Source organism: Mustela putorius, unplaced genomic scaffold (genome assembly GCF_011764305.1).
Source record: "Mustela putorius furo isolate JIRA1106 unplaced genomic scaffold, ASM1176430v1.1 tig00001114_pilon_pilon_pilon, whole genome shotgun sequence".
Taxonomy (NCBI): Eukaryota; Metazoa; Chordata; class Mammalia; order Carnivora; family Mustelidae; genus Mustela; species Mustela putorius.
In genome coordinates, this window is record NW_025421575.1 from 1,900,702 (window position 1) to 1,915,826 (window position 15,125).

At 36.6% G+C, this 15,125-nt stretch overlaps 2 protein-coding genes across 2 annotated transcripts in view; both read right to left on the reverse strand.

Moving 5' to 3' along the window:
• ZDHHC15 (zinc finger DHHC-type palmitoyltransferase 15) overlaps positions 1–15,125 on the reverse strand; it is a 191,318-nt gene that overhangs the window by 78,926 nt on the left and 97,267 nt on the right. Inside the window, exons 4-5 of the mRNA XM_004779927.3 lie at positions 7,360–7,480; positions 4,398–4,467 (exon numbers count right to left, since the gene is read on the reverse strand). Of these exons, the coding sequence (XP_004779984.1) occupies positions 4,398–4,467; positions 7,360–7,480 (191 nt within the window). The remainder of the gene's footprint in view (positions 1–4,397; positions 4,468–7,359; positions 7,481–15,125) is intronic.
• LOC101676308 (60S ribosomal protein L15-like) lies at positions 11,188–11,909 on the reverse strand. Its single transcript, XM_045087340.1, has one exon. The coding sequence runs from the start codon at positions 11,859–11,861 to the stop codon at positions 11,247–11,249; it is 615 nt and encodes a 204-aa protein (XP_044943275.1). The 5' UTR covers positions 11,862–11,909; the 3' UTR covers positions 11,188–11,246.

Sequence of the window (15,125 nt, forward strand, 5' to 3'; positions counted from 1 at the left end):
ACTTTACAGGATTATGCTGGCCGCAAGTTACATGCTGGGAAGTCTAAGATATCTCCCCTCATTTTGCTCAATATGCAGATTAATAAAAGTATAGAAAAAAAAACATAGGGCTACAGTCTGTTAAAATAAAAGACCAATGGAGACCACCCTTGAAAATTTCCCAAGCTGACAAAACCAGTTTAGTCATACAAATAAAGCTTAATTTGGCTTATTTTATTAGACTGACTGGACCTGGGTCATTTCTTGCTTATGCCTCTGGAAATTTTTAGTAAAGCTTAATCTGTTTTCTAAAGTTGACATAAAGTAACCACTGACCAATTCTCTATCATTTAAGAAAATTCTGACTATTCTAACTAATCATTATAAAGAATAATTGTATATTCTCATAATAATTGTTTTCTCACTATATAAGCTGTTTTATAACAATATATCTCAAGCCTCATTTTTTGTTTTGGTTTGAGTGCTCCTGGTTTGCAAACTGTCTTTTTGGTGTGTACGCTATAAAATTTTGCTAATTAGGAGTCCCTGGTTGGCTCAGTTCATTGTCTGCCTTTGGGTCAGGTCATGATCCTGGGAACCTGGGATCAAGCCCTGCTTCAGGCTCCCTGCTCAGCCAGGAACCTGCTTCTCTCCTTCCCTCTGCCCCTCCCCTGCTTGTGTTCTCTCTCTCTCAAATAAATAAATAAAATCTTTTAAAAATATTTAAAAATTACCAATTACTACTCTGGTGATTGTTTTACTTTGGCTATTTCTGATATTTTGACAGATTTCTTTCAATCATTAATAAGAGAAATATGAGTGGAACATATACCCAAGAAGGACATGAAGATTATATTAACATAAAGATGTGACTCTACAAAGCTAAAATAATTTGAGTACCAAAATAAAGTGGTACTGAGGTATAACCCAAAATATAAAGTGATTATCCATGCCTATATAATTATATGAATAGTAAACAAACAAACTAACAAACAAGGGAGAAGAGACAAATCTCTCATGTGGAAGAATTTTAAAAACTTATGTAGATATTCTGACTTCAAGGAGGGGGAGCATAATTTCCCATTCCTTTCATTTGGGCTATACATATTGACTTCTTTCTAAAGGGTAAAGGAGCAGCAGAGGAAGAGCAAATTTACATTAGAGAAATCTGACAAACACTACCTCAGCCAGATGATCAAGATTAATATTACAGTGATAAGTCATGTTCATAATATGTGCCCTTGATAGAATACAATGATAATGGTAATTTACCTCTATGCTCTTCCTATCCAAAATGCAGTATCCAAGTCTAATCATGAGAAAAATATTGGACAAATCCCAACTGAGGGATAGTCTACAAAATACCCCATCATTAATCCTGAAATCCTAAAAACTGTCATGGTTATCAAAAACAAGTAAAGCCTGAGAAACTGAAAGTGCTAAAAGAGCCTGAGAAGACATGGCAACTAAATGTAATGTGGTATCCTGAATGGGATCTTAGAAAATAAAAAGAACACTAGAGAAAAACAGGAATTCTAACCAGAGCACAGACTTCAAAAAAATAATGTACTGGTGTTGGTTCATTATTTGTAACAAATGTATCATATTAATGTAAGAGTTTGATAACAGGGGAACTGGATGTAGGACACATAAGAACTATCATCACAATAACTTTATAAATCTAAAACTGTTCTGAAATAGAACACTTTATTGTTATTTTATTTTTTATTAAAAAATTTTATTGATTAATTATTTTATTTATTGTTTTTAAAGATTTTATTTATTTACTTATTTGACAGAGATCACAAGTAGGCAGAGAGGTAGGCAGACAGAGAGGGAGAAGCAGGCTCCCTGCTGACACAGCCTGATGCGGGGTTTGATCCCAGGACCCTGGGATCATGATCTGAGTGGAAGGCAGAGGCTTTAACCCACTGAGCAACCAGGCACCCCATTTATTGTTATTTTTTTATTTTTAAAATTTTTACTTATTTATTTATTTTTAAAGATTTTACTTATTTATTTGAGAGAGAGCGTTAAGAGAGAGAGACCATAAACAGGGCAGGCAGCAGAGGTAGAGAGAGAAGCAGGCTCCCCAGTGAGCAGGGAGTCTGATGCAGGGCTTGATTCCAGGACCCCAGGATTATGATCTAAGCTAAAGGCAGATGAGTAACTGACTGAGGCACCCAGGTGCCCCATTTTTAATTTTTTTTAAAAAACAAGTCAAGCAGAGAGTCAATTATCATACAGTTTTGCTTATTTGTGGAGTGTAAAGAATAACACGGAGGACATGGAGAGCTGGAGAGGAGAAGGGAGTTGGGGGAAATTGGAGGGGGAAGACAAACCATGAGAGACTGTGGTCTCTGAAAAACAATCTGAGGGTTTTGGACGGGTAGAGGGTGGGAGGTTGGGTGAGCCTGGTGGTGGGTATTATGGAGGGCACATACTGCATGGAGCACTGGGTTTGGTACATAAACAATGAATTCTGGAACACTGAAAAGAAATTTAAAAAATAAATAAAATTTTTTTAAAATATGTATTTCCTTTACAAAGAGAATGTGAGCAAGGGGATGGGTAGAGAGAGAAGGGGAGAAGCAGACTCCTCGTTGAGTGTGGAACCTGATATGGGGCTCCATCCCAGGACTCTGAGATAATGACGTGAGCTGAAATCAAAAGTCAGATGCTCAACCGACAGAGCTATCAAGGCACCCTGAACATTTATTTTTTAAATGGGGTTTTAGCAATTTGGGGTCTCTTCTGATTCCATATAAATTTTAGGATTGATTGCTCCAGCTCTTTGAAAAATGCCGGTGGAATTTTGATTGGAATGGCATTGAAAATATAGATTGTTCTAGGCAGTATAGACATTTTAACAATGTTTATTCTTCTGATCCATGAGCATGGAATGGTCCTCCATATTTTTGTGTCTTCTTCAATTTCTTTCATGAGTGTTCTATAGTTCCTCAAGTATAGATCTTTTACCTCTTTGGTTAGGTTTATTCCCAGGTATCTTATGGTTCTTGGTGCTATAGTAAATGGAATCAATTCCCCAATTTCCCTTTCTGTATTTTCGTTGTTAGTGTATAAGAAAGCAACTGACTTCCATACATTGATTTTGTATCCTGCCACGTTACTGAATTGCTGAAGGAGTTCTAGTAGTTTGTGGGTGGAGTCTTTTGGGTTTTCCATATAAAGTATCATGTCATCTAAAAAGCTTCTGCACAGCAAAGGAAACAGTCAACAAAATAATGAGACAACCCACCGAATGGGAGAAGATATTCTCAAATGACAATACAGACAAAGCGCTGATTTCCATGATCTATAAAGAACTCCTCAAACTCTACACTCAAAAAACAGATAATCATGTCAAAAAATGGGCTAAAGACATGAACAGACACTTCTCCAATGAGGACATACAAATGGCTAACAAACACATGAAAAAATGTTCATCACCACTAGTTGGGAGATTCAAACCAAAACCACATTGAGATACCACCTTACACCAGTTAGAATGGCCAAAATTAACAAGACAGTAATCAACGTGTGTTGGAGAGGATGTAGAGAAAGGGGAACCCTCTTAGACTGTTGGTGGGAATGCAAGTTGCTGCAGCCAATTTGGAGAACAGTGTGCAGATTCCTTAGCAAATTAAAAAAAGAGCTTCCCTATGATCCTGCAATTGTACTACTGGGTATTTACCCCAAAGATACAGATGTAGTGAAAAGAAGGGCCATCTGTACCCCGATGTTCATAGCGGCAATGGCCACAGTCGCCAAACTGTGGAAAGAACCAAGATGCCCTTCAACAGATGAATGGATAAGGAAGATGTGGTCCATATATACTATGGAGTATTATGCCTCCATCAGCTTTTTGACCAACTTTTTGATCAATATGGATGGGACTGGAAGAGATTATGCCGAGTGAAATAAGTCAAGCAGAGTGAGTCAATTATCATACGGTTTTGCTTATTTGTGGAGCATAAGGAATAACACGGAGGACATGGGGAGATATAGAGCAGAAGGGAATTGGGAGAAGCTGGAGGGCGAGACGAGCCATAAGAGACTGTGGACTCTGAAAATCAATCTGAGGGTTCTGGAGGGGCGGGGGGGTGGGACATTGGTTGAGCCTGGTGATGGGTATTATGAAGGGCACATATTGCATGGAGCACTGGGTATGGTGCATAAACAATGAATTCTGGAACACTGAAAAGAAATTTTTAAAAATTAAAATTAAAAAAATAAAATGGGGTTTTATATCTCCTTCCTATTTTTAGAATAGTTTGAATCATCATCATTCTAAGAGGATGTGTGGCATGTATTCATTATGATTGAAAGGAAATGCTCTTATCTAGGCATGGTCACATGTTAGGATCAGTCACTTTGCTGTCTAAGCTCAGCCCAGAGGAAATGTGGATGTCACTTACATGGCACAGACAGAGCAGTGGTGGCAGCGATCTGGCTTGATCAAATGGCACCGGTCACAGAATCTAACAGCTATACGAAAAATAAGGTGGTTAGCATTGGTTAGGACTCACTGTGACACCATATATCTCAGTAGCCTATTTGGATGGCTTGTTATAAATTGATTACAGGTAGTCAAACTCATCTCAAGTTACCAAGAAAAAGGCAAATCACAGAAGAGAATTGTGTACATATTTCTTTCCCCTGTTAAATCAATCTTGAAGGCACCCTTTGGGTGATGAAGATAAAGGGAAAAGTTTTCATATCTGGATATCTGATAATAAGATTTGGTATTATAAAACAAACAATGCTGTCAACTGCTTGAATGATCTTGGGAAAATCATTTAGATTCTATTTACTCAAACTTTCCTATATAAAAACAATTAATTCAATTGACCATTTCACAGATGAAGAAGTAAAGACTTGAGACATATCAAGTGACTTATACAAGATCACACAGCAAGTGAGTGGCAGGACTGTGACTACTATAATTTTTCTAACCCCTTAGTTCATTCAGGGTTCTCTTCACTCTAAGTCTGATAGTAAAATATATATATATATTCTCCCTTCCTCTTTTCTTCTCTCTCTTTCTTTCTTTCTTTCTTTTTCTTTCTTTCTTTCTTTCCTTCCCTTAATTAAAGGCATTTTTTCTTCCCATTTTCTCTCTGTTCATCAATGAAGTATAACTACGTTTAATGTAATTATTATTAAGTGAAACAACTAAAATCATGAATAATTTGAGCTACAATAATTACAACTGAAGTATACATTAAGCACATGTAATTGATTTAGCATAATGGACTGCTAATTCAGCAGTTTATGTTTATGTCTAGCAATGGGGAATGACAAAAGTATGCTTATAATTGACACAATGAAAAAGGGAGAGGGACATGCATGTTTAATTCATTCAGCATGTTTTTTAAAGATATAGTAATGCCATTACCCAGTTTAAGCCATCATTATCTCTCATTTAGGTGACTGTAATAGATGCCTAAGTATTTACCCTGCTTTCATTCTTGCTCCCCATAATATATTCTTTGCAGAATAGCCAGATTATCTGTTAAAATGTAAATCAGATTATATCATTTTTTACCTAAACCCTTCAGTGGACTTCCAACACCATTAGAATAAAATCCGAACTCCTTACCATGACCTGCATCATCTGGCCTTTGCTTGCCTCTTCAGTTTTAACTAGTATCACTCTCCACCTGCTATACTCCAGTCACATGGCTGCCTGTCCACTCTTCTAATACTGCAAGCTTGTTCCCATCTAAGGGCCTTTTGTATCTACAGTACCTTCTGCCTGGGATGCTAGTCCCTCTGGTCTTTACTTCCTGCTGGTTTTTATTCTTCAGGTCTCAAACCAAAGGATGTTTCCTAAGAGAAGCCTTCTCTGTATCATAGGGCTACAAACAAATGATTCAAGGGTCCAGAGAATAGTGAGTAGTGAGTGAAGCAGCCAGTTGGAGACTGAGGGAACCTGAGAATGTATGCCTTATTTAAAGAGTGTGGCTACTACTCAGCTTTAGCTAATTTTTGCCATGTGAAAATGTAGACTGAATGTTGCCAAAGAGTCCGAGTTTTCAAGGAGAAGCCAGAAATAAGGACTTTCATGTGGAAATATTCTAATTATTAAAAATCAGTAACAAATATTAAGGTTTAAAGATACATTAGAGATCAAACAAAATTTATCTTGGGTCCAATTCATCCCATATACCTTTAGTTTGTAGCCAATCTCTGTTATGTCACATTACTCTGTTTACTACTGTGAGAAATTATACAAATAAGTTCCTGTCTACTTTTCACCATACTTCAGTATGCATGAAGATTTTAAAAAATCATGACCACCATACCATCAATGCTCTAACACAATGAATAATAAGTCCTTAATATCTATTACCCAGACCATACTAAAATTTTCCAAATCACCAAATAGGATCTTAATAAATGATTACTGAATAAATGAATGATAAACAGATGAACATAAATTTCTAACAGTATAATGCCCAAAGCCTTGAAACGCAATCTTCCTTATTAGAAACATTAGTATGACTTGTCAAAAGAGGTTTGATTTTCAAATTTTGAATGGTGGAAAACTGGTTCCACTAGTACTAGAATAGTACTTATATCATACAGATGAAAACTAAGAGTTAGGACTCCATAGTGGACATTTACCCAAGAAAGATGACACATCTCTGCACAAATACTTGCACAAGAATATTCATAGCAGATTTACTCATGATAGCTAAGCACTGATAACACCAAATGTGCATCAACTAGTGGATGGGTAAAATATAATATATTCACTCAATGAAATACTACTCAGCAATAAAAGGAATAAAGTACACAGCAATGTGAATGAATCTCAAAATATTATATTAAATAAAAGAAGCCAGACACAACAGTACATAGTATATGATTACATTTATATAAAATTCTAGAGCTGGTAAAACTAATCTATGATGGAAAACTATCAGAATAGTGGTTGCCTTGGTGGTGGTTGATGGGACGTACTAGGAAGGAGCATGAGAGAACTTTCTGGGGATGTGGTACTATTTATAGAGGTTTCGGTTACACAGATGTGTACACTTGTCAAAACACTGAATGACAAACTTAAGATTTGTGTTTTTGTATGCAAATTTCACTCAAAAAAGAATGATAAAATATTTAGGTAGATGTGTATTTGATATCTGCTACTTAGTTTGAAATGTATGAAAAAATAAGATGGCTTGATGAATAAGGGATGAGAGATAGATTTGTGGCCAGATATATGATAAAGTAACATAGCAAAATGTTAGTCATAGACTCCAGTGCTACAGGCCATACAGATGAGCCTGTGGATATATATGACTTAGCCTTTTTGAGGTCTTTGCTGATCTCAAAATGTGACTTGACCCTTCTGTAGGTGACTTTGGATGAACTGACCTCCACTCCCAGTTCTTGTGTAAACCGGTAGCTTTTTGGCCATATCGATGAGCATCTGCTTCTGGACTTCAGGTCTCTCTTCATTTTCATAGCGTTCCTTGTCTGAATAGGACAAGTGGAACTAGAAGCAGAAGTGAGAGGTGAGACTTTATTTTCCAAGGTTCAAAGAAAACGTTAAAAACAACAATTTAGATGAAGATATTTGTTATCTACCGTTGAAGTGTAGGTATCAATTTGGTTTATAACTTTCTCAGCATAATTATCTTAATTATTTTATCTGGCTTTTATCTCTATCTTCATAAGTCCATGTGATAGGGTAGTATTGTTTTATAAATAAACTTAGCAAGTACTTTGTCTTATGTTTATACTAACTAGTATGTAGCAAAACTAAGGTAAACCCAGTTCACCTGATTCCAAGACTTGTGCCCTTTCCACTCCATTATACCATAATAATGTTACGTACAGATGTATGATAGCTTGCTGCCAGGACCATGTTGATGATTAACTATGAATGTTATTAAGTTGTATTTCTCCTAGGTTACACTCTTAGAGAAGCTGGATGAGACTGCTTGTGACACTGTATTCTAATCTTGCAAATAAGTAGAAGTTTGGGTATTCTTACTATTTCAGAAATTTTTAGTCTGATATTAAGCTTCTTGCCAATGTTGGCATCACACTTGGCTAATCTTGCAAAAGATATGTCAACAATTTTCCAAAAGTAATAGACTTGAAAGCTTTCTTTTGCCTGGGCTAAAAGGTAAGCAAAGGTGAAAAGGAGAAGGATCTGTGATCAGATTTTGGGGCTTTAAACCTCATCTCTTCCATTTAATAGTGAAGAAATTACTTTGGAAAATCAGATACTTTTAGCCCAAGGTTCTTCATCTGTAAAACAGAGGAGATAATACCTACTTATGTGATTAGTTTAAAAGTACTGGCTAATAAGTAACTAAAGTTTCCTTTACAAGTTCAATTTCTTAAGTCATTTAAAAATATTTGATACTATCATCTTAAATTTTAGCTTTTCTAGTTTTTAGTATAAAGTTTTAAACAATTCTATTTAATTTTGATAATTAAAAGTAGCACTTCGGACAGTCTTTTAATTTGGGGGCTGTCCTGGGAAATAACTTTTGTGTGGCATACTACACCTGCCTGAAAAGCAGAGGCAGAGTTGTTACTGGTAGTATGTGATGAAAACCTTGTGGTTATTCAACAAGAAAGTTCTGGATTGGAATAAGATGTCATGTTTGGAGGCCCTCTTTTTGGCACTAACTAAGCTTTTTTGAGGTTTAGAATGCAATGAAACAGTAAACACATTTTAGGTGGGCAACTGATGATAGATTGGGATGTATTTGGTATTCAAGAAATGAGTATCATGGCTATCAAATTGGACCCAAAGACACACCTTTTCTTTTTACCAATTAAAAATGCTGAAAACATGGTCTTAAGTGTTAGACATTTGCAATTCTTATCTAAATCTTACCAAAATTCTACAAAATTCCCAACCACTCAGCCTTTCTATTGGCCTACAAGCTTTCTAATAGGGTGGAGGGGACAATTATTTCTATTGAGCTAAAATTCACATAACATAAGATTTAATTTTAAAATGCACATTTCATAGTGTAGATAGTGGCATTAGGTATATTAGGTGATGGGCAGCCATTAACACTATCTACTTTCAGAGTATTTTTATCACCTCAAAAGGAAACTCCATATTGCATTAAGTAATAATTCCTTATTTCCCCCACCCCTGGATCCAGGCAACAATTAATCTACTTTCTATCTCATTAGATTTCTTTCCTTTCTGGATATTGCATACAAATGGTATCTAACAATATATGGTCTGCTAGAAAGTTTTCTTTCTAGCAGAAAGTTTTCATCCATGCTGTGGCATGTATCAGTAATGCACTCCTTGTTATACCTGGATAATATTCCTTTATGGACATAACACCCGTGATTTACCCATTTCATCTGTTGATGGATATTCCATTTCCATCTTTTGACTATAATGGCTAGTGCTCTATGAACAGTGGTGTATAACTTTTGAACACTTGCTTTTAATTTGAGTATATATCTAGGAATAGAATTCTTGGGTCACAAGATAATTTTATGTTTAACTTTATGAGAAACTGAAAAATTATATTCCACGGCATCTGTATCATTTTACATTCCCAGTAGCAATATATGAGGATTCAGTTTCCCACATCCACATTAACACTTATTCTTTTCCTTCCTTCCTTCCTCTCTCTCTCTTTTCTGTATGTATGTACATATGTATGTATCTATATTTTGGACTTCTTAGTGGGTGTGAAGTGGCATCTCACTGTAGTCTTTATTTACATTTCTCTGTTGACTAATGATGTCGATCATCTTTTCATGAGCTTGTTGGTCATTCACATATAGTCTTTAGAGAAATGTCTAGTTAAGTCATTTGCCCATTTAGTAGTTGGGTTATTTGTCTTTTTCTTGTTCAGTTGAAAGAATCTTTATATATTCTGGATACTTGATACTTGACATTTATTGAATATTTAATTTATGAACATTTTCTCCCATTCCATAGGTTGCCTTTTCACTTTGTTGGTTGTGGTTTGATGCTCAGAAGTTTAAATTTTAATGTAGTCCAGTTTACCTTTACTTTTGTTTCCTCTGCTTTTGACGTCATCTCTAAGAAATCATTGCCAGAATCCAATGTTATGAAACTTTTTGCTTATGGTTTTTCCTAAAGATTAGTTATTTATTTATTTGAGAGACAGAGAGAGCACATGTGCAGGACAGCATGAATTGGGGAGTGGAGGAGCAGAAGGAGAGGGAGAAGGAGACTCCCCGCTGAGCAGGGAGCCCAGTGCTGGGCTCAATTCCAGGACCCTGAGATCATGACCTAAACCAAAGGCAGATGCTTAACCAATTGAGCAACCTAGGTACCAGCCTCTGTATTTTTTTTTCTAAAGGTTCTGTAGCTTTCCATTTGAGCTAATTTTTGTATATGGTGTAAGGGTCCAACTTCATTATTTTGCATGTGCATGTCCAATTTTCCCAATACCATTTGTTGAAAAGACCATCTTTTCTCCATTGAATGGTCTTACTACCCTTTTCAAAAATCACCTGACCATATATGTGAGGTTATATATGGTTACATATATGTGAGGATTTATTAGTAGGCTCTTACTTCTGTTCCATAGACACATTCCATTGTGTCTGTAGCACACTGTTTTGATTACTGTAACTCTGTAGTAAATTTAGAAATGAATAAATGAGACCTAGGACTTTGTTCTTTTTCAAGATTATTTTAGCTATTTGGGATCCCTTAAGATTTCATATGAATTTTAAGATGGAATTCTCGACTTATACAAAAAATATTGGGAATTTGATAGAGAGTGCAACAAATCTGTAGACTACCTTGGGTAGTGATAACATTCTTAACATTAATTTTCTCAATCCATGAACATGAACTGTCTTTCCATTTATTTGTATCTAATTGTTATTAGCAAAAGATTTTAGTTTTCAGTGTACTGAGGTTTTCACTTCCTTGATGAAGTTTATTCCTAAGTATTTTATTCTTTTTCATGAAACTGTAAAATGCAACAGATTTTGGGGGAGGATCTTTAGGGTCTTCCACATATAAGATCATACTGTGTGTGAACAGAGGTAATTTTACTTTTTTCTACCTAATTTCAATGCTTTATTTTCTTGCCTATTTGCACTGGTTAGATAATGTGTTCCTCACTTCTCTCTCTCTCTCTCGGAAGATTTTGAGAAGGACTCATGTTAATTATTCTTCTGATTGAATTTACCTGTGAAACCATCTTGTCCTGAGCTTTTCTTTTTTGACTGTTTTTTTTTGACTGTCCTAAATTGTTTATTAGGTAAGAATTTTACAAACATTACTTTGATTAGCGGTAACGGTGAAGCTGGAGAGTATTGCGTCTTCTCCATGCCGCACGGCGAGAACCACCAATAGTGTGGTGGAACTTGTGACCCTTTCCAAGGCCACGGCTCTTTCGGCCTGCAGATGTCAGCCCTCGCATCTCCCTGTGCTTGTGGACTGGTTTGGTGATCCACTGGGTATCAGGATTTCTTCTGATAGCTTTATGGAATGGATCAATGAGGATAACCTCAAAGAATTTGTATGTGGAATCTTCACCAACCCAGTAAGAATTCAAGACTCTTAGAGCCCCGCAGTGACGTCCAGCTCGCTCCTCTGCAACAGACTGAAGGCTTCGTGCAAACTTGAGCTGATTAACACCATGATGGACAGGCTTGCCGTAGGTAGCACCCTTAGGAAACGGGCGTTTGCGGCCACCACGACGCACACGAATCCGATATATGACATAACCTTGCTTGGCCTTGTACCCCAGCCTGTGCGCTTTATCGGGCCGGGTTGGGCGGGGGGCCCTGTGGAGCGCAGAGAGCTGGCGGTACTGCCAGCAGCGCACCCTGAGAAGAAAGCGCATTACATCGGACTGCTTCTTCCTCCATAGCTCCTGGATGTACTTGTAAGCGCCCATCTTGGCCTACCTTTGAGCTGATGGCTGCCGCCCGACGGAAAGGAAAGAGCCTTTTGACTGGTTTTTGATTAGTAAATCTCTTTACTTATTTTGGGTATATTCAAAATTTTAAAAATTTCTTCTTGAGTCAGTTTTGATAGTTTCTGTATTTCTAGGAATTTTTCCATTTCATTTAGGTTTCTGATTTGTTGACACACAATGCTTCTATTATAATTCCTTCTGTTTCTATAAGGTCTGTAGTAATGTTCCACTTTCATTTCTGATATTTGTACTTTGTGTCCTCTCTCTCTGTCTTTGTTCAGTCTAGCTAAAAGTTTCTTTATTTTGTTGATCTTTTCAAAGTCCCAATTTTGGTCTTATTGATTATTTCTACTGTTTTCTATTCCTCATTTGGTTTTACCTCTGCTATAATCATCCCTATTTATGCTGCTAACTTTGGGGATAGAGTGCTCTTCATTTTCTCATTCTTTAAGGTGTAAAGAATATTGAACAGGCATATTATTCCTTTGGTAAGTATTTATAACTATAAATTCTCTCCAAATACTGTTTTATTGCATCCTAAAATTTTTGGTATATTCTTTTTCATTTTATGTCTACTTTTATTTATGTTTATTTTAATTTATATTTACATTTATTTATGTTTATTTTTGATTTTTTAAATTTCTCTTGTGATTTTTCATTTAATTCATTAGTGTTTTTTTTAATTTTTAATTTTTTATAAACATGTATTTTTATCCCCAGGAGTACAGGTCTGTGAATCACCAGGTTTACACACTGCACACCACTCAACATAGCACAGACCCTCCCCAGTGTCCATAACCCCACCCCCCTTACCTAAACCCCCCTCCCCCCAGCAACCCTCAGTTTGTTTTGTGAGATTAAGAGTCACTTATGGTTTGTCTCCCTCCCAATCCCATCTTGTTTCATTTATTCTTCTCCTACCCACTTAAACCCTCTTTTTTGCATCTCCACTTTCTCATATCAGGGAGATCATATTATAGTTGTCTTTCTCCAATTTACTTATTTCGTTAAGCATGATACCCTCTAGCTCCATCCATGTTGCCACAAATGGCAAGATTTCATTTCTTTTGATGGCTGCATAGTATTCCATTGTGTATATATACCACTTCTTCTTTATCTATTCATCTGTTGATGGACATCTAGGTTATTTCCATAGTTTGGCTATTGCGGAAATTGCCGCTATAAGCATTCAGGTGCACATGCCCCTTTGGATTACTACGATTGTATCTTTAGGGTAAATACCCAGTAGTGCAATTGCTGGGTCATACGGTAGTTATATTTTCAACATATTATGGAACCTCCATGCTGTTTTCCAGAGTGGTTGCACCAGCTTGCATTCTCTCCAAAAGTGTAGGAGGGTTCCCCCTTTCTCCGCATCCTCACCAGCATCTGTCATTTCCTTACTTGTTAATTTTAGCCATTCTGACTGGTGTGAGGTGATATCTCATTGTGGTTTTGATTTGTATTTCCCTGATGCCGAGTGATATGGAACACTTTTTCATGTATCTGTTAGCCATCTGGATGTCTTCTTTGCAGAAATGTCTGTTCATGTCCTCTGCCCATTTCTTGATTGGATTATTTGTTCTTTGGGTGTTGAGTTTGCTAAGCTCTTTATAGATTTTGGACACTAGTCCTTTATCTGATATGTCGTTTGCCAATATCTTCTCCCATTCTGTCAGTTGTCTTTTGGTTATGTTAAATGTTTCCTTTGCTGTGCAAAAGCTTTTGAACTTGATAAAATCCCAATAGTTCATTTTGCCCTTACTTCTGTTGCCTTTGGTGATGTTCCTAGGAAGATGTTGCTGTGGCTGAGGTCAAAGAGGTTGCTGCCTGTGTTCTCCTCAAGGATTTTGATGGATTCCTTTCTCACATTGAGGTCCTTCATCCATTTTGAGTCTATTTTTGTGTGTGGTGTAAGGAAATGGCCCAATATCATTTCTCTGCATGTGGCTGTCCAATTTTCCCAACACCATTTGTTGAAGAGGCTGTCTTTTTTCCATTGGACATTCTTTCCTGCTTTGTCGAAGATTAGTTGACCAGAGTTGAGGGTCTATTTATGGGCTCTCTATTCTGTTCCATTGATCCATGTGTCTGTTTTTGTGCCAGTACCATGCTGTCTTGATGATGACAGCTTTGTAATAGAGCTTGAAGTCCAGAATTGTGATGCCACCAACTTTGGCTTTCTTTTTCAATATTCCTTTGGCTCTTCGAGGTCTTTTTTGGTTCCATATAAATTTTAGGATTATTTGTTCCATTTCTTTGAAAAAAATGGGTGGGATTTTGATAGGGGTTGCACTAAATATGTAGATTGCTTTAGGTAGAATAGACATTTTCAGAATATTCTTCCAATCCAGGAGCATGGATCATTTTTCCATTTCTTTGTGTCTTCCTCAATTTCTTTCATGAGTACTTTATGGTTTTCTGAGTATAGGTTCTTTGCCTCTTTGGTTATGTTTATTCCTAGGTATCTTGTGATTTTCAGTGCAATTGTAAATGGGATTGACTCCTTAATTTCTCTTTCTTCTTTCTTTTTGGTGAAAAGAAATGCAACGGATTTCTGAGCATTCATTTTATATCCTGATACTTTACTGAATTCCTGTACAAGTTCTAGCAGTTTTGGAGTACAGTCTTTTAGGTTTTCCACATATAGGATCATATCATCTGCAAAGAGTGATAGTTTGACTTCTTCTTTGCCGATTTGAATGCCTTTAATTTCCTTTTGTTGTCTGATTGCTGAGGCTAGGACTTCTAGTACTATGTTGAATAGCAGTGGTAATCATGGACATCCCTGCCGTGTTCCTGACCTTAGCGGAGAAGTTTTCACTTTTTCTCCATTGAGAATGATATTTGCAGTGGATTTTTCATAGATGGCTTTGATGATATTGAGGTATGTGCCCTCTATCCCTACACTTTGAAGAGTTTTGATCAGGAAGGGATGCCGTACTTTGTCAAATGCTTTTTCAGCATGTATTGAGAGTATCATATGGTTCTTGTTCTTTCTTTTATTGATGTGCTGTATCACATTGATTAATTTGCGGATGTTGAAACAACCTTGCAGCCCTGGCATAAATCCCACTTGGTGTGGTGAATAATCCTTTTAATGTACTGTTGAATCCTATTGGCTAGTATTTTGGTAAGAATTTTTGCATCTGTGTTCATCAAGGATATTGGTCTGTAGTTCTATATTTTGATGGGATCCTTGTCTGGTTTTGGGATCAAGGTGATGTTGGCCTCATAAAATGA